The sequence below is a fragment of the Molothrus aeneus genome, chromosome 7 (genome assembly GCF_037042795.1).
Source record: "Molothrus aeneus isolate 106 chromosome 7, BPBGC_Maene_1.0, whole genome shotgun sequence".
Classification (NCBI taxonomy): Eukaryota; Metazoa; Chordata; class Aves; order Passeriformes; family Icteridae; genus Molothrus; species Molothrus aeneus.
The window spans coordinates 37,009,694-37,033,569 of NC_089652.1; the positions used below are offsets into that span (position 1 = coordinate 37,009,694).

At 43.0% G+C, this 23,876-nt stretch overlaps 1 protein-coding gene across 1 annotated transcript in view; it reads left to right on the top strand.

Annotated features, from left to right (window-relative positions):
• Positions 1-22,225, top strand: part of LYPD6 (LY6/PLAUR domain containing 6) — a 31,150-nt gene extending 8,925 nt beyond the window's left edge. The window contains exons 2-5 of the mRNA XM_066553991.1: positions 13,654-13,829; positions 15,388-15,486; positions 17,015-17,145; positions 19,061-22,225. Coding sequence (XP_066410088.1) covers positions 13,697-13,829; positions 15,388-15,486; positions 17,015-17,145; positions 19,061-19,255 — 558 coding nt within the window. The 5' untranslated portion in view covers positions 13,654-13,696 and the 3' untranslated portion in view covers positions 19,256-22,225. The remainder of the gene's footprint in view (positions 1-13,653; positions 13,830-15,387; positions 15,487-17,014; positions 17,146-19,060) is intronic.
• The last annotated feature ends 1,651 nt before the right edge of the window (positions 22,226-23,876 follow it).

The window sequence follows — 23,876 nt, forward strand, 5'->3', positions numbered from 1 at the left end:
AAGGTGTCCCTGCCATGGCAGGAGTTGATTGGGATGAATTTTACATCCCTTCCAACCCAAACATTCTGTGATTCCTTGGATTTTATATTAGAATATGAATCATTATATTTAAAATATAGGATAGTTATAATAACATGCAATTAGATGTAACAATAAATTATAATATTTTCATATATAATCATTGCAACCAGCTCTGACACACTGGCACTGCCAACTGCAGGCCTTCATTTCCAACTATGACCAGAGCTGACTTCACTCCTGAATTGGCTGGAAGTGCTCAATGATCAAAGAAAGAAAAAAATTCCTTTTTCTAAACATCTTTCTTCCTTTATTTGTTTGAGCTGTTTACATAATTAGACATCATGGAAATTAAAGCAGTGTTTCAGTACCAAAAACTCTGTCTGCTGGTGAGTCTGGTCATTGATATTAGGAAGTAATCTATATTTTTATCTATAATATCCTTGGAAAGGCCATCATTCCCTAAAGGAATCCTGACCTGATTATTTTTTCCATGAGGCCTCAGTGACATATAAAAAAAATTAATTAAAATAGTGGCACAAAAAAAAAAAATTTGGAATTCCTTTTATCACACCTGTTTCCATGTATCCTCTGGACCAGTGGGATTTTTGAATTTCCAGCCCATTTTCTAGTCAGTCTGTTTGCTTTAGGGAGCAAATTTTCATCATGCTTTAATCTAGGCTGTTTTAATTTAAGTTTTTTTCTTTTCTGTAATGTTGTGGACTGGCCAGGTTGTGCTCTCTGCTCTGTCTTGCACTGGCTGTGCTGATCCAGGGGCAATCCTTTGGTATTCCCAAGATTCCTACACCCTTCTGGAGGTGGTTTCTCAATGATTACGGGGCTAAAAGGTAAATATAGTAAAATATAATTATGTCAACATATTGCTTGAGTTGGGAAACAAAACCATACAAAGCTTTGGTTCAAATATTTTAAATTTAAATGGGTTTATTTTGTCTTAAATATTCCTTTGTGTTTGTTGAGGTAAAACATGGAAGTGTTGTGGAATGACTTTCTTGGAAGCCTCTTTTCTCTCAAGGAAAAGCAGGAAGAGGTGCCCTTGGAGGGTCGTTATTTACAGTGGAATTTGTTACTGTCAGCATGGAAATAATTGGCAGAAAAGGTCAATTTGTGAGAAATCAGCAGCTGAAAAATCTGAGTATTTTTAACATTTCCCTGGTCAGACACAGATTCCTCCATGAATTTGGGGCAGGATGAGAGTGGAGATCAGATCTGATGGAAACCAATAAATCACGGGGAACACGTCAGTGGTGACACAGGGGAAGTTAGGGATTGTGGCCTGTGGAATTCCAGGTGATTCATGGGGGGAAATGAAGCCATGCTGAAATCAAGGGGCCGCATTTTGGGAATGTTTTGTGCTTTTAGCGTGTTCTGGAGGTGAGTGTTTGAGGCAGATGAGTTGGAGCACGATTTTGAGGGATTCTTCATATAAGATAACATCTCTGAGCTGGCAGACTCCTGAATTCCTGGTGATGTTCCAAAAAAACCTTGGGAAAGTGGACTTGGTCATGCCAAGGGGATGAGGCATTCAGCATGGGGCAGGGCAGATGAGGAGAGGTTTAAAGTTTAATTAACACCAAGGAGGGGTTCGGTTTTAATTGGTGTGCCACAAAAAGCTTCTGTTTTCCTCATTTGGTTGTGGGGCGAGGTGGAAAGAGATGTGGGGGCCTAAAGGGGCTCCAGAAGAGTTGGAGAGGGAATTTAGACAAGGGATGGAGAGACAGGACACTGGGAATGGCTTCCACTGCCAGAGGGCAGGGATGGATGGGACATTGGGAATTCCTGGCTGGGCTGGGATTGCCAGAGCAGCTGGGGCTGCCCCTGCATCCCTGGCAGTGCCCAAGGCCAGGCTGGAGCACCCTGGGATGGTGGGAGGTGTCCCTGCCATGGCAAGGGGTGGAATTGATGCCTTGAGAAGGCTTCCCAAGAACAAAGTTAAAGAATAAAGCAGGGGGATTCATTCAAAGGATCTCCTCCATGGATCCACCTTGGGCAGCGCCAGGGCTGCACCCAAGATCAACCAAAATGGCCCCAAAATGCACGAGCGCTCCCGGGCTCTGTCCCTGGGATCAGTTCTGCTCCATTTGCACCTTGCAGTTCATTGTCCCATCCCAGCTTTAGCCCCTGCAGTCCCACCCTGCTTGTTTTTCTCTCTCCAGCCCACGGGGTTTGTGCTCCTGGGCTGAGATTTGGGTCATTTGTCCTTGGTGCCCAGCTGGAGCAGGAATTGTTTTGTCTCCCTGCTCTTGCACAGAGCTCAGCAACGCTGAATGTGAAGCTCAGAGCTGCGCACTAAAGCAGCACAGAGCCTGAAAAATATAAATCTAAAACCTGAGGCATCAGAAAAGGATCACCCTTAAGGTCCTTCCAACCCAAACCAGTCTGGGATTCCATCAAAACTGTTCCAAGCACTTGTGTTTGTCTCCATCCTGAACATCCCATCCCCTTCCCAGCTCAGCTCCTGCTCCCTTTCCCTGCTGATCTCAGGCAGAGTCCAGCCCTTTGTCCAGGCTCCTGGGTGTGGTTATTGTCCTTCACTCTCTTGTTTTTTATGTTTATTTTCATTTTTTATTTTTATATTACCCAAACCAGGGTTTTCCATTCTCATGGGCACTGGGTGTTATCCCCGTGACCCTCAGGATTTATCTCATGAGCATTCCAGGAAGATCCTCAATTGTTTTCAGGCCCCTTTTCAGCTCAGCTAATTTTTAGGAAGCTGTATTCATGCCAGCATGATTTTTGCCACAAAACAGAAATATTCTGCTTATTGTGAATAAAATGCTGTTATTTTGGAAAAATTTCCTCTATCCAGGCACTGTAGTTTCAGGAAAATTAACTTTTTCTATCCCCGGGCACTGTTGTTATTTGCAGTTAACCCTGAATAAACACAGCAAATAATCCATGAGCTCCAGGGAATTATTTCTGGTGGGTTGAAGCAACAATTGGATGAAAAAAATAAACAACCCCAAAAACCCCTAAAACCCACCAAAATAACTGAAAAAACAGCAACAAAATAATCCTTTTGTGACATTGCTTTAAAATTATAAGGTTTGTTTTGGGGTGAAATCCACCAGAATGAGAGCCTGGTTCTCTGCTGGCAGAACTGTTGAGTAGCTTGGTTTATTTTATTTATTAAATAAATATTAAATAGATAATTAAATTATTTATTTCTTAAATAAATATTAATATTATATAAAATTTAATTAATTAATTAAATTAATCTATTTACTCTTACTAAAACCAAATTTGTGCCTCAGCTTTCTGACCTGCTGGCAGACAGTTATGGATCACAGGAATATTTTCCTGCTTAGCTGTGGAACATAACAGGATTTTTCAATATAATATTATGATGTGCTCACACTTTTCACTATGTGATAAATACACATTAAAATTGATTGGCAGTGTTTATCTACAAGGGAAATGCAGGGAGGGTAATGAACTTGTGCAAAAATTGAATTAAAAATTAAATCTACAAGGAAATGGGTGCTATGGGAGTGAAACGTCCCTGCTTATTCCTGGAGTTGTCTGCAGTTAATGCACTTTATAAATAGCTTCCTCCTAACTGAACTTGGAACAGCAAAATTGTTCATTTTAGCATCAGAAAAATGAATTAAGATTAATTCAGTTATTCAGAGTATTTTGTCCATCTCTACATTGTAATGACATAAATGAAAAGGAGTGACTTTCTTCACAAGGGTAAAGAATTTTCTGTGGGAAGGCACCTACACTGCTCAGCTTTCCAGCACATTTATGTGATAAAAATCAGGGAGAAATCCAAAATTTCCATCTCAGGAATATCCACTGAGATCCCTCATTGTGGTGTTGGAAGCTTGAAACCATCCTGGGAGCAGTGGCTAAAATGGGGATGGAGTTTTACAGATTCCCATCATGCTGGGGATGAGTTTTCTCTTAGTCTTTTTTTCATCATCAAGTTGGAAAAATAAAGGAATTCAATGGCTTTTTCTGTAAGGAAAACTGGCAATTAATTGGCCTTGGAATTCAAATAACACTGGAAATTCTTATGGAGCAGAGGGTTTGTTTTGGGTTCGGCTGGGTTTTGTTTTTCTGGAAAAACGAATGAAAATCATCATGAATTAAGGATTTGTTTACTCCATGGATTAACTAGACAGCTGAAAGTACATTAATTAGCCAGTTCTCGTTTGGGTTTATTGCATATTATTTAATGATATGTAGCTTTTCTAATTTATACCAAAATAAAGCATACATTAAAGCTGGAGTAGGATAACTTTGAGTAAAGCTTTTGGAGGAAAGTATCTGAAATTTGGTGTCACAGGATAGAAAATACAAAATTAGATTAATTTTTCTCTTTAAATATAACTAATTATGGCAATTTCTGCCAAGAGATTTACAACAAAATCTGTTACAGTCCTTATGGAGCAAAGTGTGGCAGCAGAAATGATAAAATAGAACAAGAAACTCTTATTTATTTAGATTCGCACAAACATGAGCTGCTTTATCAAGATAAACATAGGAATGAGGTACTTATCTAAAGGATCCTTGTACGAGGCTCGGGTCCTTGGTCATGAGATTTTATGGAGATGTCGGAATTGTACAGCTGGGAATGGCCAAGCCATTCCCAATTCCCAGTTATTTCCCTGAGGGTTGCCGTGGCATCTTCTGCAGCCTGGTTTGAGATGTGCTCTTTGGAAGTGTGGAAAGCAGAGGTGTTGTCCTCCTAAGTGTCCTCTCCTTTTGTGGCTTCCCTGGATTTTTGGTGCCTTGTGCCAAAGGGAATTCATGCACGGGTCGGGAAATAAAAAATGGGATGAACTCTGGGTGAACTGTCAGGGGAAGGGAGCCCTTCCATGGCCTCATCCCTGCGTGTCCAGGGCTGGAAAAATGACACATGGCGTTCGTTAACTGCTCCATGCATATGTTAAATTATTTGGGGGGAAAACACAGCATTACAGCGGGAATAGGGAAAACCGGGATTCGTTAACATCGCGTAACTGAGGAGAGGCAAGGAATAATAACAGTGCAATCAGTGATGGGTCAGAACGCTCCTCAGAGGGGAAAAGGCTGAAATTTTGGCTGTGTTCATAACAATAAAGCCTCATTTGTGTGAGGTGACGTTGGCGGGGCTGAGCCGTGGCGCCGCGCAGAGCGCGCTCCGGGCGCGGCTGTGGCTCGGTGCCTAATCTAGCATGGCAAATGTGCGAGGTGATGTCCCAGAGGAACTGTCACAAATCCCGCCGGAGAGGCATCGGGAGAGTGGGGACACAATGGTGCAGATTGATGTCTGGCTTTATTAAAGCACAGTTTGGCGCAGGAGGGACAAGCTCCCCCTTTCATGTCCCCGTCAGCCTCTAATCAAAGAGTTTCTTATCAATACTTCTGGCGCAAAGATACTGAATGCAGAATTGCGGGAAACGGGGAGGGGGGGAAAAAAATATCTTTTGGAGGTGCCCTTTTCACCAATTAGATCTGGAGATGTCACTAGGCTGGGGTTTAATTTGGCCCGAGCACGCTTGGTTAATTGGGTAGAACTCATTTTTGTAATCAGAAGGGTTCGGAGCTTTGGTGCTCTGCTTTGGCCTCCCCCCAATTATTCCCTGTAACAGTCTCACAGCCAGAGCCAGAATCCTGCCCGTTGGAAAATGATGGGATTGTTTGGAGACCTATTTTCCCCATCCATCCCAATGACCTTCCCTTGTCATTTTTTACTACTTGAAATATTTGTTGCTGTAGCACAAATAAAATGCTCCAGGAGTTTACCCAGGGTGACCATGGACTCGGGAGCTGTTCCTTTGATCCTTTAAAAAATCCTCCTGCTCCTAAGGTTGTCCCAATTTTCTTGACTTAGTAAAAATTTAACCTTAAAACCTCATCCCATTCTGTTTAAAATGCTACAAGCTGAAACATGGTCTAGAAAAGTGTTTTCTTGGTGGGTTTCATGTCTTGGTTGCAGCTTAGATGATTTTCCAGCTCTTGTCATAAACACGGAATACATCCTCCTGGGGTTTTTTTATTTCCCTTGTTTCTTTGGCATTGTTTTGGCTTCATTTCATTTGCTCACACTGCAATATTCTTCTCCTTTTTCCCAGTAACTGGGATGCTCTTGCTTGGTTTAAGTAGGAAAGATGGTCCAGGATGATCCCAACTGCTGTTTCCACACGGAGCAAAATTTAATTTCATGCATAAACACTGTTCCTTGGGACTTCATTTTGTTTGTTCCCAGGAGAACATCACTACCCTGCCCCATTCCAGTGCAGTCACCAACCCTGGACCAGCAGTCACAGCCTCCCTGTCCTGAAATTCCTCCCCGGGGTGTTCCCCTTCCTCCTTTTGCCACAAGAGTTTCCCAAGGTGGAGGAAGGCAATGTGTGATCCACAGAAATCCCATCCCTGCTTTGGGAAGAGGAGCCCTTTCAGCTGCCCCAGCGAACTCAAATATTTATTTAGGGAATAATTTAGCTGCTCTCCTGCCCTTGGCCACTGGAACTCAGCAACTGGGGGTTTTTGCTTCTTATTAGCAGGAAAATCCCAGGATTTCTGTGCTCACGCATGGTTTCCTTATCCTGTCTGCGTGGAGCCGGGCTGTCTGGGGGCTCTCCATGCTCTGAGGTCAGCCCGTGTGCTGAGGGGCTTCCAGAATTCCCAAACTGAGCAAAATCCTCATCTCCCACATCCCCCCAGGCTTTCTGCCCTTGTTGACTCTATTGCAGGCTGTGCAAAAACCCAGGAATAGGTCTTGAAATGATTTGTTGGATCATCCATGTCCCTTTTCCTGCTGATTCAGAGGTGTTCATGGTCGCGGGTTTGAATATTCCATGTAATTTAAAGGAAGGAAAAGTGGTGTCCCTGCACTGCTCATGGAGTAAAATGGGAATGAATTCTGTCTAACTTGGAATATTTCACCTGCTAAACTTGACAATTGATTTGCAGAAATTATATTTTCCTATATTGTGGCTGAATTTTAAGTTCACTTTCCCCCCCGTCATTAATGCCAAATATTAAGTGTCTTAGATATTCCAGTAAAATATATTTATTCCATCCCTGTGTTTTTCTGAAGCCTAACTATCCTGAGGGTAAATGGAAGTGACGTTTTACCCCAAATCATTAAAAGATGGAAGGATTTAAGAAAAGTTTCACTGGTGGGACTGAAAATATGAGTGATTCATGTTGAAAAGAGAAGCCAAGTGCTGGCTGTAAAATAACCTTGGAATCACATCCTGTGAAAGATTAAATTGCATCCGAGGGAAGGCGGCGTGAGAGGGAACATATTGTCCCCCCCTTCACTTCCCCAGGTCCAGGGCTTTTAGCTCAATGAACTCCAGGCTTTGTAATTAGCAGCAAGGCGATTAGATGGGCCACGTTCCTGGGAGTAATTAGTGCACTAATTGTGTTTGATTGTTTAATTACTCTTGCTCGCTGTAATTGAGGAGAGGCAGCGAACCCCTCTGTGAGAGCTCTGAGAGGTTCCTTGGATACAAGAGCTTTGCTACATCCCATTTTATGGGGAGGGGGATGCACATTTAACCGCTCCTGGGGTGAAACTGCCAAGAAAATCCCCTAAATGGCATGTGGAAAAAAGCTGGATTTGGAGGCAATTCATAAAAGTTCCAGGTTTTTTTCATAACCTGTTGACGTGTGTGGTGGGAACCAAAAGAAATAAATAGAATAGACAAAAAAAGGCTGAGCAGGATAAAGGAGAAGGGGGGAAAAGGCAATTAGAGCTGGAGAAGTTGCAAATAGTCCTGGGATTGTTGTCTGGGATCCAGCACAGCTGCCAGATGGAAAATGTTCCATCGCCATTCTGATTTGTCTTTGGACAGTGATGACACAGGCAGAGATTTGGGCTTGGATTTGGAAGCTGGAGGGAGATTAAAAGTAGCCCAAATATTTTAAATTCAGTCATGAAAAGTCAAACCTGTAGCTTTGTGTGACCTGGAAGAAAGGCAGGAGGAAAATCTGCAGAGTTGTTTGGGAAAGTCACCTTGGGGAAGTGCATGAGGGAATTCCTGGAGGGAAGACTCTGCCTCCAGGAACAGCTCTTCCAGCCTCATCAGACTGCTCAGAGTTCATGGCTTCATTTCCCACTGAGGAATCATCACCCTAGGGCAGAGGGAGGATGGCCCAGCAGAACAGAAACAGCCTTGGTGGTTTCTCACAGATGGCACTGCCTGGCTGTGCTGTGATTGCTGCTTTAGGCCTCAGAAAGCCTCCTGCCCACTGAGAGGGAAATTTCCCTGGCTTTTGCTGGCTTGTTTCACTCAGGGAAAAGTTGCTTTAGGGAGCTCTGAGATGGAGGCCCTTCCAAGGGGAAGAATAAGAGGAAATGTCAGGATGAAATGAGTTGGGACCTTGTAGGAACTTGGAGGTGTGGCCCAGACAGCAAGGAGGAGATGGAGGAGGAAGGTTGAGATGAGCTGTCAGCAGAATCATCAGCCTCCTCCTGTGAGGGACAATCATCAGCCTCCCACCAACCAGGCAACTTCCCACTGCCCTGGAAATCCAGGGAGAGCAGGGAAATGCTCCATCTCCTCTGGGAGCAAGGTGGAGGGCCCTGAACACCACAACCTGTGCCGTACTTATGTGAGGAGAACCACAGAAATACCCGTGAATCAGGAATTCCTTCCTGCCTGGCTTTGGCTGAGTGTTTGCATGGAAAGATTTGGTGTCTGACTCCCTTTTTTTCCCCTTTTTAATCCTTCCTGGAATGGTGTTTTTACTGCGAACTTGCAGCTGGATTTGGTCATGGTCAGCCAGCTGAGCCCGAGGAGGACAGAAGGGACAAAGCCATCCTTTACAATAACTGTCCCCTCCATCAACACTTCTCCCCTAAACCCAGAGCCCTGATATCCGGCCTCCTCTCCGGGGAGGGTTGGGACCTTCCATTGTCCCCAGCGCCAGAGCCAACGAGGCCGAGATGTCCCCTCCCTAATGAGACCTGACAAGTGGGCAACTGGGCTGCTGCTCGGGGCCTCCTGTGGCTCATTTGCACCGTGGTGGGGCAAAGGCCAGGCCGGAGTAATCCGGAATGGGAACTGTAGGAAAGGCATTTTGTGCTGTTCTTGTGAGCCAGCAAAGGCGTCCTGATGATAAGGAAAGGCCCATATCTCTCCTGAGGAAGACACCAAGGCTGTCACCATGGAGATGTGATGAAGGAGAGGAAGTTAAGAGATACAGACTCCATCTGGCTCAGAGAATGATGTGGCTCCTTGGTCACCCACTGAGAACTTTGTTTCTTTCTTACAACCAATGGGCAGTGAATGTGTCTGTTAAGTAAATGTGGATATCTTGAAAAACTATAAAAGCAGCATGTTGCTCTAACAAATCCCTCTCTCTTGCACCCTTCTGATGGAGCCTTGGTACTTTGTGCTGTGTCACACTCAGGGAACGGCCTTCCCGCCTCCGAGGTGCCACTGGAGTGAGGCAGGTGGACTTAACAGGGATGGGATTTCTGTGCCAGCGCCCAGGCCCTCTCACACACTGGCTGCATGATCCAAATGATCCAAACCCAAACATGGGACTCGTTCTCGGATTCTGTGCTGCTCAGAGTGCCCCTAAGATGTGTCAGAAATTCTCTTTTCCCAGCCTGGTGCTCAAATATAGAGTCAGAGCTCTTCAGTTCTCGGTCTCAAGGTTGTTATTGTTCCTTATCTATAAAATTCTTTCTCCTGGCCTGCCCAGGTCTGCTCAGCAGGACAGACAGAGGCACTCTGCCTGCCCTGGGGCTGTGTTATCTTTTTATACTAAAAACTACCTGTACAATATTTACAATGACTTCCCAATACCCATCACCTGTGTTAGACAGTGAGCTTCTACTCTAAACCAATCCAAAAGTGCCACCATCACAGCAGGAGATGGAGGCCAAGAAGAAGAAGGAGAAAGGCTGGACATGCCCAGATTCCTCCATCTTGCCCCTGAACCCCCATTCTAAAAACCCCAAAAATCTATTTTTCCACCCCATGATAAATTCGCTATCATTCTACTTAAACTTTCATGGCTTGTAATCCTTCATATAAAGTTGGTAATTGTTTTTTCCAAGGGCTAAATCCAAGGCACAGGGGTCCTGGGCTCTGCCAAGGTCTCTGAGCCCCTTGGGCAGGGGCTCGAGCCCTCCAGGGCAGCCAGAGGAATTTCCTGGGTTCCCACAGCTCGTGTGACCGTGTCCCACCACCACATTCCGAGCGGGCCGTGCCAGCTTCTGTTAGGTTGGGATGAGCCCTCGGCCCTGCGCAAAGAGCTGAGGGAATTCTGAGGGAAAAAATATCTTCCCGTGCCTCCCATCTGCTCTGCCAACAGAGGTTTAGCCCTGGAGTAGGGGGTACTCCACCAATAATTCTTGAAAATAAAAGTTTTGTACAAAGTTTGGCTGTTTTGGTTGAAAGTTCTGGATAAATGGGGCTTGGGAGTGAACAAAAAACCTTTATGCCCTTGGTGAAGCTTCTTAGGGCTTATAGGATTCTTAAGGAGAAGCCACCATTGTAGAAAATAAGAATTTTGTAGGATTTTGGGAACCAAACCAAATTTTTGCAGATTTTAAGACAGTGCATCCATATCTATATATCTATATTTATATCTCCTTCCTTACATTTTATTTTTATGTGTGATTGTAACACCTGAGAAAATGAGAGTGCTGAACATTGAATTAATATATAATTAATTGAATATTTAATATATCATTATTGGATATTGAGTTCTGAAGTATTTAATATTACTTTAATGCAAAGTATTTTTGCTGCTCCACTCTCTGTAATCATCATTACCTTAAATGTCACTGAATATTTGCCCCCCTGAAAGACAGAACTATGTGTACCCCTGTGTTGATACTCAAAATATTCATGGAATATTAAATATTTGAGTTTCTGGCACTGGGTCTTTCCATGTTTGCAGAATTTCCTGGTTTTGCCCTACCTGTGTGTATGGATGAGCAGGTGGAATGTGCTCATGGTGACAATAATGGTGGCAGGTGCTTGCTACATAAGGACTTCCCTAAATCACATGGTTTTGAATTTTGGCCCTGCTAGCCTTTCTCTGGGCAATTTTCTAACCCAGAGGATTTTAAAATTGCGATTCTTTGCCTGTAATTAAACCTGTTTCAAACAGAAAACGGAGGTGGGGCAGTGAATTCTCTCCCTTCGTTCACGGTTTCTTGCCACTCATTAGGAGCTGGCAATTAAGGTCCTTGCAATTACCAGAGGAAGGATGTGGATATTTTTAGGGAGCAGCTGGAGGGTTTCTGACTCCAGCCACTTTTCCAAACTGATGGCTGAGTGCTGCCACAGAGGATTTGGAGAGGGGCTGGGTGAGCAGTTGGTCCCACAAAAGGGACACTGGGAAAACCAACGTCCCCAACTGCAAGGCTTTGATCAGTTCTGCAAAAACAAAAGAGTTTTGTGCTTCAGATGAGCAAACCCAACAAATTCTTGTCTCTCTGGGAGGAATTCCTGCTGTTATTTCAACCTTGCTGTGCTTTAACTTAAAATATCACTGTGATGGTTGGATGTGATGATATTGGAAGTATTTTCCAACCTTGATTCCATGACTGTTTGTCCTTTATGTTGATAATTTGTTAATTATTGATGAGAGTTGGAGTTGAGCTGGGATGAGCTCCTCTTTTTGGGGTGTGAATCCTCATTTTCTGGTGCTGTAGCTCAGGATCAAATCCTCATTTTTTGCTCCTGATGGTCTCACTGCAAACTGCTGATGTCTTAAAATGAAGAGTGGGGCACGTGAAACCTTCCTGGTGTTGTTTGGGATAAAAAAAATAGTCCCAAATTCCAAATTCTGCCTCCAGATCCCACATGGACCCATTTCTTTCATCTTCCACGTGGTTGGGAGAGGTTTGTTTTATTTCCTGTCTGCTTCTAATCAGGATTTCATTCTCCCCTGGCTGAGAGGGATCAATGGAGTAAATCCAAAATTCCCTCTTCATAAGGTTAAAGCAACAAAGTTTAAAGCACGGGGCTGTGCGTTATCTTTTTTCCTCATATTTTTTTTATGGATTTCACTGTGTTTTAATAAAAAAGCTGTTTGCAGATAACAGCAGGGACAATGACAACCTTTGTGCTGCTGGTCCTGGGTGGATTTCTGCTGTGGGACAAACATTTGGAGGTGACATCCCCAACCCCATCATATCTTTCCCGAAAAAAAAAAAATCAACCAAAAAAAAAAATTATTAGATAATAACCACCACATATTCAGAGCTGCTTAGGAATTATCTGGGTGTTGCAGATCTTTTGGTTGATCAGGTTGGAAAAATCTCATCCCAGCTCTGTGTGTTCTGGATGGATTCCAAAGGAAACCATCGGCTCCAGCTGGGCTCAGCAGCCACATCCTTTCAGGATTTTCCTGTCCTGTTTGATTTTTGAGGCACTTTCATAATTTTTTAAGGGTTTCTAATAATCTGAGCTGTGTATTTAATGGTTTTTTTAGCCTTGCCTGCCCCTGGGTGGCTCCCCACAGCCTGGAGTTGGAATGGTCTCAGGAATGGTACCACGGTGGTTATTGAGTTCTGCTTTAATTAGTTCCCATCAGTCAGGGGACTTAGGAAAAAATACACCAAATTATTTATTAATGGCATAATAAAGGGAATAAACCCCTTTGGAGCATGGATGAGGAAAATCCAATGGTGACTTTGTTTGCAGCTCTGAGATAGTCTTTTCCAAGAGGAAATGCCAAGATAAAATCAGTAGGATCATGGAGATGTGGCCCAGCCAGTGAGGAAGAGTCAGGAGGAAGGTGGAGATGAGGTGTCAGCAGAAGCACCAACCTCCTGTGAGACCAGCCAGCTTTTTGCTGCCCTGGAAATCCAGGGAGACCCTTTGTCCACCTTTTCCAGTGACCTAAATGTGCTGTGGGGGACAGGGTTTTACAAATCAGAACCAACCCACTGACACTGACAGGAAAATCTGGAGAAATTTGGATCCAAAGAGAAAAAACGTTGCTGTTTCCTCCTAAAAAGCAGCGTAGAACCAGATTAATGGGGTCCTTTTAACTCCATATTTTCCATTCCTTTTCACTCCACATTTTCCATTCCTTTTCACTCCATATTCCCCATTCCTTTCAGCCACGCCGTATCCTCTTGGATTTAAGTGTTTCACCTGTGAAAAGGCCTCAGATAATTATGATTTTGGCATTTGTTGAGGCCAAAATAACCAGAGGAGTGGGAGGCTCTGCGGTTGGGTCACGGGGACGAGGCGGTGGCCAGGTCCTTGTGGGTTTGCTCTGCTCATCCCTGCTCTCTGCCAGAAAAAAGGGATTGGCCATGGGAATGGCTGCCCAGGGTGGTGCTGGAGTCACCATCCCTGGAGGTTTGTAAGGACAGCCTGGATGTGGCCCTCAGTGCTGTGGTTCACCATTTGGCTTCTGAGGAGGTGGCAGCACCTTGAGGAGGGATTGAAAGTGCCCCAGAAGTGCTGCCAGGAGAGCAATTAAGGAATTAGGCCTTGATTGGTGAGATAAATTAGGACAGAGGCTGCTGTTCAGAGCTGGAGGTTCAGCAAAGTGGTTTTGTTCCCTCTGGGGCTGTGGAACAGGAGCAGCTCTTTCCCTCCATGGAACAAGGGGGTGTCGGTCACAGGTTGGAGTCGATGGTCTCGGAGGTGCTTTCCAGCCTGGATAATTCTGGCATTCTGTGACTCTGCCCAGGTGGGGATTCTCGGCCGCCGCATGAGCAGGTCCTGGCCGGGCCATGGCCTGGCCACCAAGGCTGTTCCTGCTATTCCTGTTCCTGCTATTCCTGTTCCTGCTGCTGCCCGGCCACGCTCCGGCTGCGCGGAGCCGCGACTTCACCGCCAAGGACATCGTCTACCTCCACCCCTCCAGTAAGTCACCTCCCCCTGATGCCCTGGGTTGTTGGGAGGGTCCCAAGGACGAGGTGAGAGATGAGAATTGACTCCCAAGTTCTCAGGAGGCTGATTTGTTATATTGTGATATTATATTAAAAGAAATTGTATACTAAAGCTATACTAAAGAAAGAGAAAGGAGACATCAGAAGGTGTCACGGACATATTTTATGAAAAATCCTTTCCTTAGGATCTTTTCTCCTGAGAAGCTGAGAGGCCTCAGGAACAAAATGTAACCAATGGTTATCTGCTGCTGTGGAATGCAACAGGTGCATCTGGGACTGGGCTCATGTGGTTGTTTTTAATTAATGGCCAATCACAGTCAGCTGGCTCGGAATCTCTTGTCAGTCACAAGGTTTTATTATCATTCCTTTCCTTTGCAAGCCTTCTGATGAAATCCTTTCTTCTATTCTTTCAGTATAGTTTTAATATATCATTTTCTTTTAATATAATATATATAATAAAATAATAAATCAGCCTTCTGAAACATGGAGTCAAGATCCTCCTCTCTTCCCTTGTCGGGGTTGCCTGCAAATTCCACATTTGGTGAGCCCTGAGTGAGGAGCATTGCCACAAGAAGGCTCAACAAGAATGAATAATAAAAGCTCATGACTGACTCAAGAGAGTCCAACACAGCTGGCTGTGATTGGACATTAAAACAATTTCACATGCTGGGTAAACAATTCTCCAAATCACATTCCAGAGGAGCACAACATGGAGAAGCTGAGGCTTCTCATCTTGCCAGGGGAGGAGGTGATGAGGAGGAGAGTGAAGATGTGGCCCTTGGGGGTGTAGAGGTTCAAAGTACTGATAAATGTGACCTGTTCACCATTTGGCTTCTGAGAAGGTGGCAGCACCTTCAGGGGAGATTGAAAGTGCCCCAGAAGTGCTGCCAGGAGAGCAATTAAGGAATTAGGCCTCGATTGGTGAGATAAATTAGGACAGAGGCTGCTGTTCAGAGCTGGAGGTTCAGCAAAGTGGTTTTGTTCCCTCTGGGGCCGTGAGCCTGCCTGGAACAGGAGCAGCTCTTTCCCTCCATGGGACAATTCCCAGAGTGTTTCAATCCACCTGATATTTTGTTATCAGCACTGATAAAGCTGCAGTGTTGGATGTGAGCTCTGATTCCAAGGGAATGAGCACTCCCAGCTCCCATTAGCTCCCTTTGAAGTCAGCGCTGGGCACTTTGGCTGGGTAAACACAGCTGGAACGAGTCCACAGCGACCTAAATGTGCTGTGGGGGACGGGGTCTTACAAATCAGGACCAACCTGCTGACACTGACAGGAAAATCTGGAGAAATTTGGGTCTAAAGAGAGAAAATATTACTGTTTTCTCCAAAAAAGCATCATAGAACCAGATTGATGGGGTCATTTTAACTCCATTATCATTCCTATTAATTCCACATTTTCCATTCCTTTCAGCCACGCCGTACTTGTGGATTTAAGTGTTTCTCCCAAAAAGCAGTGTAGAACCAGATTAATGGGGTCATTTTAACTCCGTTATTATTCCTATTAATTCCACGTTTTCCATTCCTTTCAGCCACGCCGTATCCTCATGGATTTAAGTGTTTCACCTGCGAAAAGGCCTCAGATAATTACGAGTGCAACCGCTGGGCTCCGGATGTTTACTGCCCTCGAGGTAACCAGCCCCATCCCAACCCACCTGTCCCTGCCAGGGAGCCCCATTATTCCCAGAAATGTGGGATATGGGATTCTGGAGTTCATCCCTTAAGCTTTTCTGTCTCCTTGCAGTGGATGAGGTTGAGGACTTGGAGCTATTCCCTGTTTTCCTCTGGCTCAGCTGGGGGATTCAATCAGGCTGGTGTTGCTTTCCTAAAATTCCAGACTGGTTTGGGTAGGAAGGGACCTTAAAGCTCATCCCATTCCATGGGCAGGGACACCTTCTATGATCTCAGGGTGCTTCAAGCATCTAACTTGGCCTTGGGCACTTCCAAGGCCTTGGACTCTTCCAATCCAGAATTTCCCTCCTGTTTCTCCTGCTGCTGGAATCTCAGGGATCCAGCAACAGCCACAGCTTCTCTGGGAATTCCATCCCAACCCTTCCCCACCCTCACAGGGAAGGATTTTTAAAAGTTTTATTTCTCTTAGTGGTGAATACAGGACAGTGCTGGCTGTGTTCACCTCCCTCTCCTATGGCACAAATCCACATTCAGGGCAGCCACAGCTGGAATTTTGGTATTTTATTTAATCCCATAAATCCCCTTGGAGTCTGAAATTTGGAACAGCTCAGAAAAACCCTTTAGTGCAAACACTCAAATATCAGATCTGAGCTGCCCAGATCTCCCCTTCCTTCACCAGTTCTCTTCTGAGACAAAGAAGAGAAACGAAAACATCACAGAACATTGAGATGATCCACAGCCCCTGTGAATCCCATTTAGCTGGGTTGTTTTGGGATTTTGCCTTTGGGAAATATTTATTTTGGAAGGAGATGACCCTGCTGTGTTTGCAGCCTGTGTCAGGCCCGTTATCAGCCCAGAATTTGCTTCCTTTGAGCTCAAATCAGCAGCAATAAAACCCCCCAGGCTGGCTGGCATGGCAGCAGCCCAACATTCCCAGATATTCCTTGTTTGGACAGGACAAAGGGGCAATAGGGAACTGGGCACATAAATATTTCCATGTTTTTTAGGGATAAGGTACTGCTTCAGACAACACATGATCTACAATAAAGGCATCAAAAATTTCTTAGTTTTTAAGAATCATGTGATTGCATAAAAATCCAGCATTTCTTTCCTGTTTCCCCTGCTGGTGGAATCTCAGGGAACAGGAATTGGGCAAATAAATATTCCTGTGTTTTTTAGGGACAAGGTACTGCTTCAGCCAGCACATGATCTACAATAAATACATAAAAAATTGGTTTTCTTAAAAAAATTCCATGATTTGATAAAAATCCAGCATTTCTTTCCTATCTCTCCTGCTGGAGGGCTCTCAGGGAAAGGGAATTGGGCAGATAAAGACTTTTCCTTTTTTTTTAAGGACAAGGTGCTGCTTCAGCCAGCACATGATCTACAATAAATACATCAAAAATTTCTCATTTTTTAAAAATCCTGTGATTTGATAAAAATCCAGCATTTCTTTCCTGTTTCCCCTGCTGGTCCACTCTCAGGGAACAGGAATTGATCAGATGAAGGTTTTTCCATGATTTTTAGGGACAAGGTACTGCTTCAGCCAGCACATGATGAGGGCCAGCGGGGAGAGCGTGTCTGTCACCAAGCGCTGCGTGGCCCTGGAGGAGTGTCTGAGCACGGGATGCACCTACATCAGGCACGAGGAGTACAAGGTGGGGGAAACTGGGGGCAAATAGAGAAAAAAATTGTATAATTGGGGGTTGTTTTGTAAATATAGTATGTGCAGATATAGATAAAAATGAAAATATTCATATAGTATAATAATATAATATAATATAGTATAGTATAGTATAATATAGTATAGTATAATATAGTACATATTATATGTAGTAGATATTGTAAATATTTTTATTATGACTATATAACATTCTGTGATATATTTTAATTTTCTATGCATATAATATAATATAAATTATATGTCATAGTATATACGTAATATATAATAGTATTATTATATATTATATATGTATAATATATATATCGTATATATGTACAATGTATATATAATGTATAAATTATATATACATATTGTATATGCAATATATACAGTATATTGTACTATTTTAGATATAATGTAATCCATAATAATGTACAATATATATTCCATATATTAGTATGTAATATATAATATGTAATGTGTGCTCTCTATATATATTATGCAATATATATTATATATATCTAATAGAGACAATATACTACATATAATATAGTAGAAAATATATAAATATAAATAGGATAAGACAATATATATTATGTTATGCTATATTATGTTATGTTATATTATGTTATGTTATATACAATATATAATATAAAAATATAGATGAAATATATAATAATGCTATCTAAAATATATAATATATAGGAATATTATATGAAAGATATAGTATATAAAATACAATAGATATAGTATATTATGTAATATATAATGTACATTATATATAATATACAATATATTTCACATATATGCAAAATATTGTGAATACAATATGTAACAATATATAATAGTATATGATACATGATATATAGTATATAATGTACATGATACAATATATACAATATATTCTCTCTATATATTAAATATATTTTATACATATAATAAATTTATATCTAATATATAAAACGAATTATCTATATCTTGAAATATATATACAATATACTGTATAATATCCTTAATATATCAACAATAAATACGGCCTATTCGATGTAATATTAAAACCAATTTACAACTATATTTAATAACATATAACATATTTCATGTTATATATAATATCATATAATGTTATATTTTATATATATCTACATATATATAACATATATAATATATAGATATATATATTCTATATATGTATATATACATATATATCTATATATACATATATCTATATATATACATACATATCTATATATGTACAGTGTTTATATAATGCTTAAATTATATGTATATAGTATATAACAGATTTTGTATATTATATATAATATGTATTATATAATGTATATTATATTATTATATAAATTATTATCTATATATAAATATATTTATATATTTTGTAGATAAATATATATTAAAATATGTATTATTATTAATATAATATTGTATATTATGTATACAATATACATGTAATATACATATAATATGTATATTATATTAATACATATTATATGTATTATATAATGTATATTATGTATATATACGTATATATAATATTTATCCATCATATACATAATATTATTGATAAAAGTTATAATTTATGGAGTAATTGGAGTGCCGGAAGTCTGGCTGGGTTAGTGGGTAAATTCAGCATCGGCTGAAATCGAATTTCCCTTGGGAATGATTAAAAAGCGAGGGGGAAAAAAGGGAAAGAAAAAGAAGGGGGAAAATCATGTTCTCTCAATAGATGGATTTTTAAAGAGTGGAAGGAGAGGGGGAAAAAGGAGAGAAAAATCACAGGGAGTTCCTTTGCAAATGTACCGTTATTTCCCCTCATTTTCCTCCCTGGAATTCCCCATTCCCTGTTTTTTGGCCCGGAATCCCTCATTCCCTGTCTGTGTGTCTGTGTGTCCGTGCAGGTGTGCACGTCGTGCTGCGAGGGCAGCATCTGTAACCTGCCGCTGCCGCGGAACGCCTCGGACGCCGTGTTCGCCACGCTGGCCCCGCTCAGCGCCACCGCGCCCCGGGCCCCGCCCGGCCCCGCCGCACCGGCCGCGCTCGGCCTGGCGCTGCTGGCACAGCGCTGGCTCACGGCCACAGCCGCGGGACAGTGACCGCGAGAGGGACAGGGATAGGGATTGAGACAGCGACAGTGACACAGACCGGACAGTGACCGGGACAGGGGCAGGGATAGCGAGAGTGACAGGGATAGGGATTGCGACAGTGACAGCGACACAGACCGGACAGTGACCGGGACAGGGATAGGGATAGCGAGAGTGACAGGGATAGGGATTGCGACAGTGACAGCGACACAGACCGGACAGTGACCGGGACAGGGATAGGGATAGCGAGAGTGACAGGGATAGGGATTGCGACAGTGACAGTGACACAGACCGGACAGTGACCGGGACAGGGATAGGGATAGCGAGAGTGACAGGGATAGGGATTGCGACAGTGACAGCGACACAGACCGGACAGTGACCGGGACAGGGATAGGGATTGCGACAGTGACAGCGACACAGACCGGACAGTGACCGCGACAGGGATAGGGATTGCGAGAGTGACAGGGATAGGGATTGCGACAGTGACAGCGACACAGACCGGACAGTGACCGGGACAGGGATAGGGATAGCGAGAGTGACAGGGATAGGGATTGCGACAGTGACAGCGACACAGACCGGACAGTGACCGGGACAGGGATAGGGATAGCGAGAGTGACAGGGATAGGGATTGCGACAGTGACAGCGACACAGACCGGACAGTGACCGCGACAGGGATAGGGATAGCGAGAGTGACAGGGATAGGGATTGCGACAGTGACAGCGACACAGACCGGACAGTGACCGCGACAGGGATAGGGATAGCGAGAGTGACAGGGATAGGGATTGCGACAGTGACAGCGACACAGACCGGACAGTGACCGGGACAGGGATAGGGATTGCGACAGTGACAGCGACACAGACCGGACAGTGACCGCGACAGGGATAGGGATTGCGACAGTGACAGCGACACAGACCGGACAGTGACCGCGACAGAGACCGCGACCACGACAGGGACAACGAGAGTGACAGAGACAGCGACAGAGACTGGACAGTGAGAGCGACAGCAACAGAGACCGGACAATGACAGTGACAGAGACAGAGACGGGACAGTGAGAACGACAGTGATAGAGACCGCGACAGGGACCGCGAGAGCGACAGAGACCGTGACAGGGACGGTAGCAATGACAGCGACAGGACGGTGACAGTGACAACGACAGGACAGGGATGGGACAGTGATGGTGACGACAGTGAGAGGGACCGCGATAGGACAGGGACGGTAACAATGACAACGACAGCGACAGGATAGGGACGGTAACAATGACAACGACAGGACAGTGACGATGACAGCGACAGGACAAGGACGGGACAGTGATGGTGACAACGACAGTGACAGAGATGGCGACAGGACAGGGACAGCGACAGGGACGGTGACAGTGCCAAGGCCAGGACAGGGACAGGACGGTGGCAAGACAGGGATAGGGATGGTGACAGGACAGGGACAGCGCCACGCTGGCCCAGCTGTGCCAGCCCGGCCTCCTGAGCTCCCGGCCGGTTCTGGCTGATCCCGGGTTTAGGACCGCGCCTTAGGAGCAGAATTCCCGCTCTGCTGCAGGAGCTCTGGGGAGGATCCCGGAACCCCGCGCTGATGCCGGGACCTTTCCATTCCGGACAAGACCTCTGGGGCTGGAAAAAGCCACCAAGCCCAGCCTAACCTGGTAAAGCCCGGCTTACCTCGGCGAAGAACTGGCACTGGAAGTGTTCCTATGTCCGTATTCCTCTTGGGAACAGCCCGCTGGCATTCCCAGCTCATTAACCCCCCCCTCGCTCATTAACACGCGGTAATTAACACATGCAGCATTCCCACAGCTCCTGCTCCGCTGGGATGGGCAGCGAGGAAGCAAAGGAGGAATCCCATCACCTGGGATATGCAGAAAACAGCTGGAATTCCCGAATTCTGCCAGAGAAATCCCTAAAAATCCTCATTTCCAGCAGAAAACCACTGGAATTCCTAAATTCTGCCAGAGAAATCCCAAAAAATCCGCATTTCCAGCAGGAAACCACTGGAATTCCTAAATTCTGCCAGAGAAATCCCAAAAAATCCGCATTTCCAGCAGGAAACCACTGGAATTCCCAAACTCTGCCAGAGAAATCCCAAAAAATCCGCATTTCCAGCAGGAAACCACTGGAATTCCTAAATTCTGCCAGAGAAATCCCAAAAAATCCGCATTTCCAGCAGGAAACCACTGGAATTCCTAAATTCTGCCAGAGAAATCCCAAAAAATCCGCATTTCCAGCAGGAAACCACTGGAATTCCCAAACTCTGCCAGAGAAATCCCAAAAAATCCGCATTTCCAGCAGGAAACCACTGGAATTCCTAAATTCAACCAGAGAAATCCCTAAAAATCCTCATTTCCAGCAGGAAACCACTGGAATTCCCAAACTCTGCCAGAGAAATCCCTAAAAATCCACATTTCCAGCAGAAAACCACTGGAATTCCTAAATTCAACCAGAGAAATCCCTAAAAAACCTCATTTCCAGCAGAAAACTGCTGGAATTCCCAAACTCTGCCAGAGAAATCCCTAAAAATCTGCATTTCCAGCGGAACAGGGTTGGAATTCCACCAGAGAAATCCCTAAAAGATTCACCACTGTTTGTTTTGAATGATTTTTGCTATAAAATCAACATTTTTTTTTGGTCTCACCCCCAGCCAAAGCTGGAATTTTGCTCTCCTTTCCCCCATCTCTGGTTTTTAGAGTTTTAATCTCTTTTTCTATGCAAATTCCACCTGGCTCTGGAGATTTCCAAAAATAAAAATTCCAAGCCTGTCCTTCCCCCTCTGGCATCTCCCTGGATGCTTTAAAAAAAGGAAATTCAAAAAGGGTCTGAACCCCCCTGCAGCATTTTGGGGGGTTCCAAACCCACCCATGCTGAGCTGCACCAGATTTATTTTTTAAGGCATCTTGCTTTGCAATGTTGAATTGTTTTTAACAGGTGTAAATTCTTGTACATTTGTATAAATAAAAGGGTTCCATTTAAATATTCACTGTGAGGTGTCTGATAAAATTGCGGCCATGGGATTAGTGGGAACGCCAGGGAAAAAACCCAAGGCGGGATTAATGGGACAAAATGATGGAAAATAGGGAATTTTCCCAGAACAGAGGGGAAAAAACAGAATCCAGGGATCCCAAAATAAACAGGAATTCCTCAGATTTGCGTCCAGTATAAAACAATTTGTACCAAATTGTCCAGAGCAGAGAGGAAAAACAGAATCCAGGGATCCCAAACCAAACAGGAATTCCTCAGGTCTGTGTCCAGTATAAAACAATTTCTACCAAAATTTACCAATTTATACTATTTAATAAAGAATAACTGCTTTTAAAAGAATGAAATAACAATTTATACAATTTATAGCTGGAGCTCACCAGGAGGAAAACATCCATTGGGGAATGATCCATTATTTACAGGGGGAATAGAAATAAAATTCCCTAAACACAGCTCAGTTTTGGGGATTTTTTGGCTACTGGGACATAAAGAAAAGGGGGCAGGGACCAGTCAGGTGTTGCTGAGGATGAGCTCCATAAATAACAGGATAATAAATATATTAACAGGAATTAATAAATAACAGGATGGAGTTAAATCCCTGCATTTCTTGGATTCCTGCTCATATTCCTGCCTGTAAGGATTATTCATGTTTGGTCCCTAAATTCTGAATTTTCCTGATTTTCTCTCTCCCACCCTCCTTCCCTAATTTCCTTTTCCACACACACCCCTCACTCCTGCAGCCCCTCTCACCTCACCAGCATTTCTCGATATCCCTGGAATTTTTTGTATTTCTGGATTTTAAACACAGGGAGCAAAGATCAGAGGGCAAAACAAAAGGAGGAAGAAATGGAATTTCTGCAGGTCAGCAAAGCAATCCTAAATAAATGCACTGCAGCATTTCCTTTTGCTGCAATTCATTCATTCATTTCTTGCTTCAGATACATATTTTTATATATTTTAATATATATATTTATATATATTATATATAATATATATTTATATATTTATTTTATATATATATTTTATATATATTTTAATATCTAAATTTATATATAAAAGGGATTTTTATAAATACAAGATTTATAGAGATATACTTTTATATATAGATATACATTTTATATATTTATATGTATTTCTATATATAAAGGAGTTTTTAATATATGTGAGATTTATAGATACTTTTGTATATAGAGATGTATTTTATATATTTATATATACAAAGGAGATTTTTCATACATGAGATTTATAGACATCTATACTTTCATAAATATATTTTTAATATATTTATACATAAGAAATATTGGCTATTTTTGATATTTGAATTTATCCAGTCCCAGGCATGTTGGGATCAGCAGTTTTCCCATTTTCCTCAGTGAAGCAGGAAAATCCAAGAGTTCTCTGTCTTGGATGCCACAAATCCCCCAGGAATAAAACCTCTATTTCCAGTCCCCAATTATTCCCAATTATTTGAGCATCAACCACTGGACACTGATTTTTCCAAATGTCTTCCCACATTTTTTCTGCAGGATTTTTACTCCCTCCACCTGGCAGAATGTTGAGTATTAATTTGTATTTTTTTTAAAATCTCAGTTCATTTGCTCTCTCCCAAGTTAAGCACAGCTTAATAAAAAGATATAAATATGTAAATATTG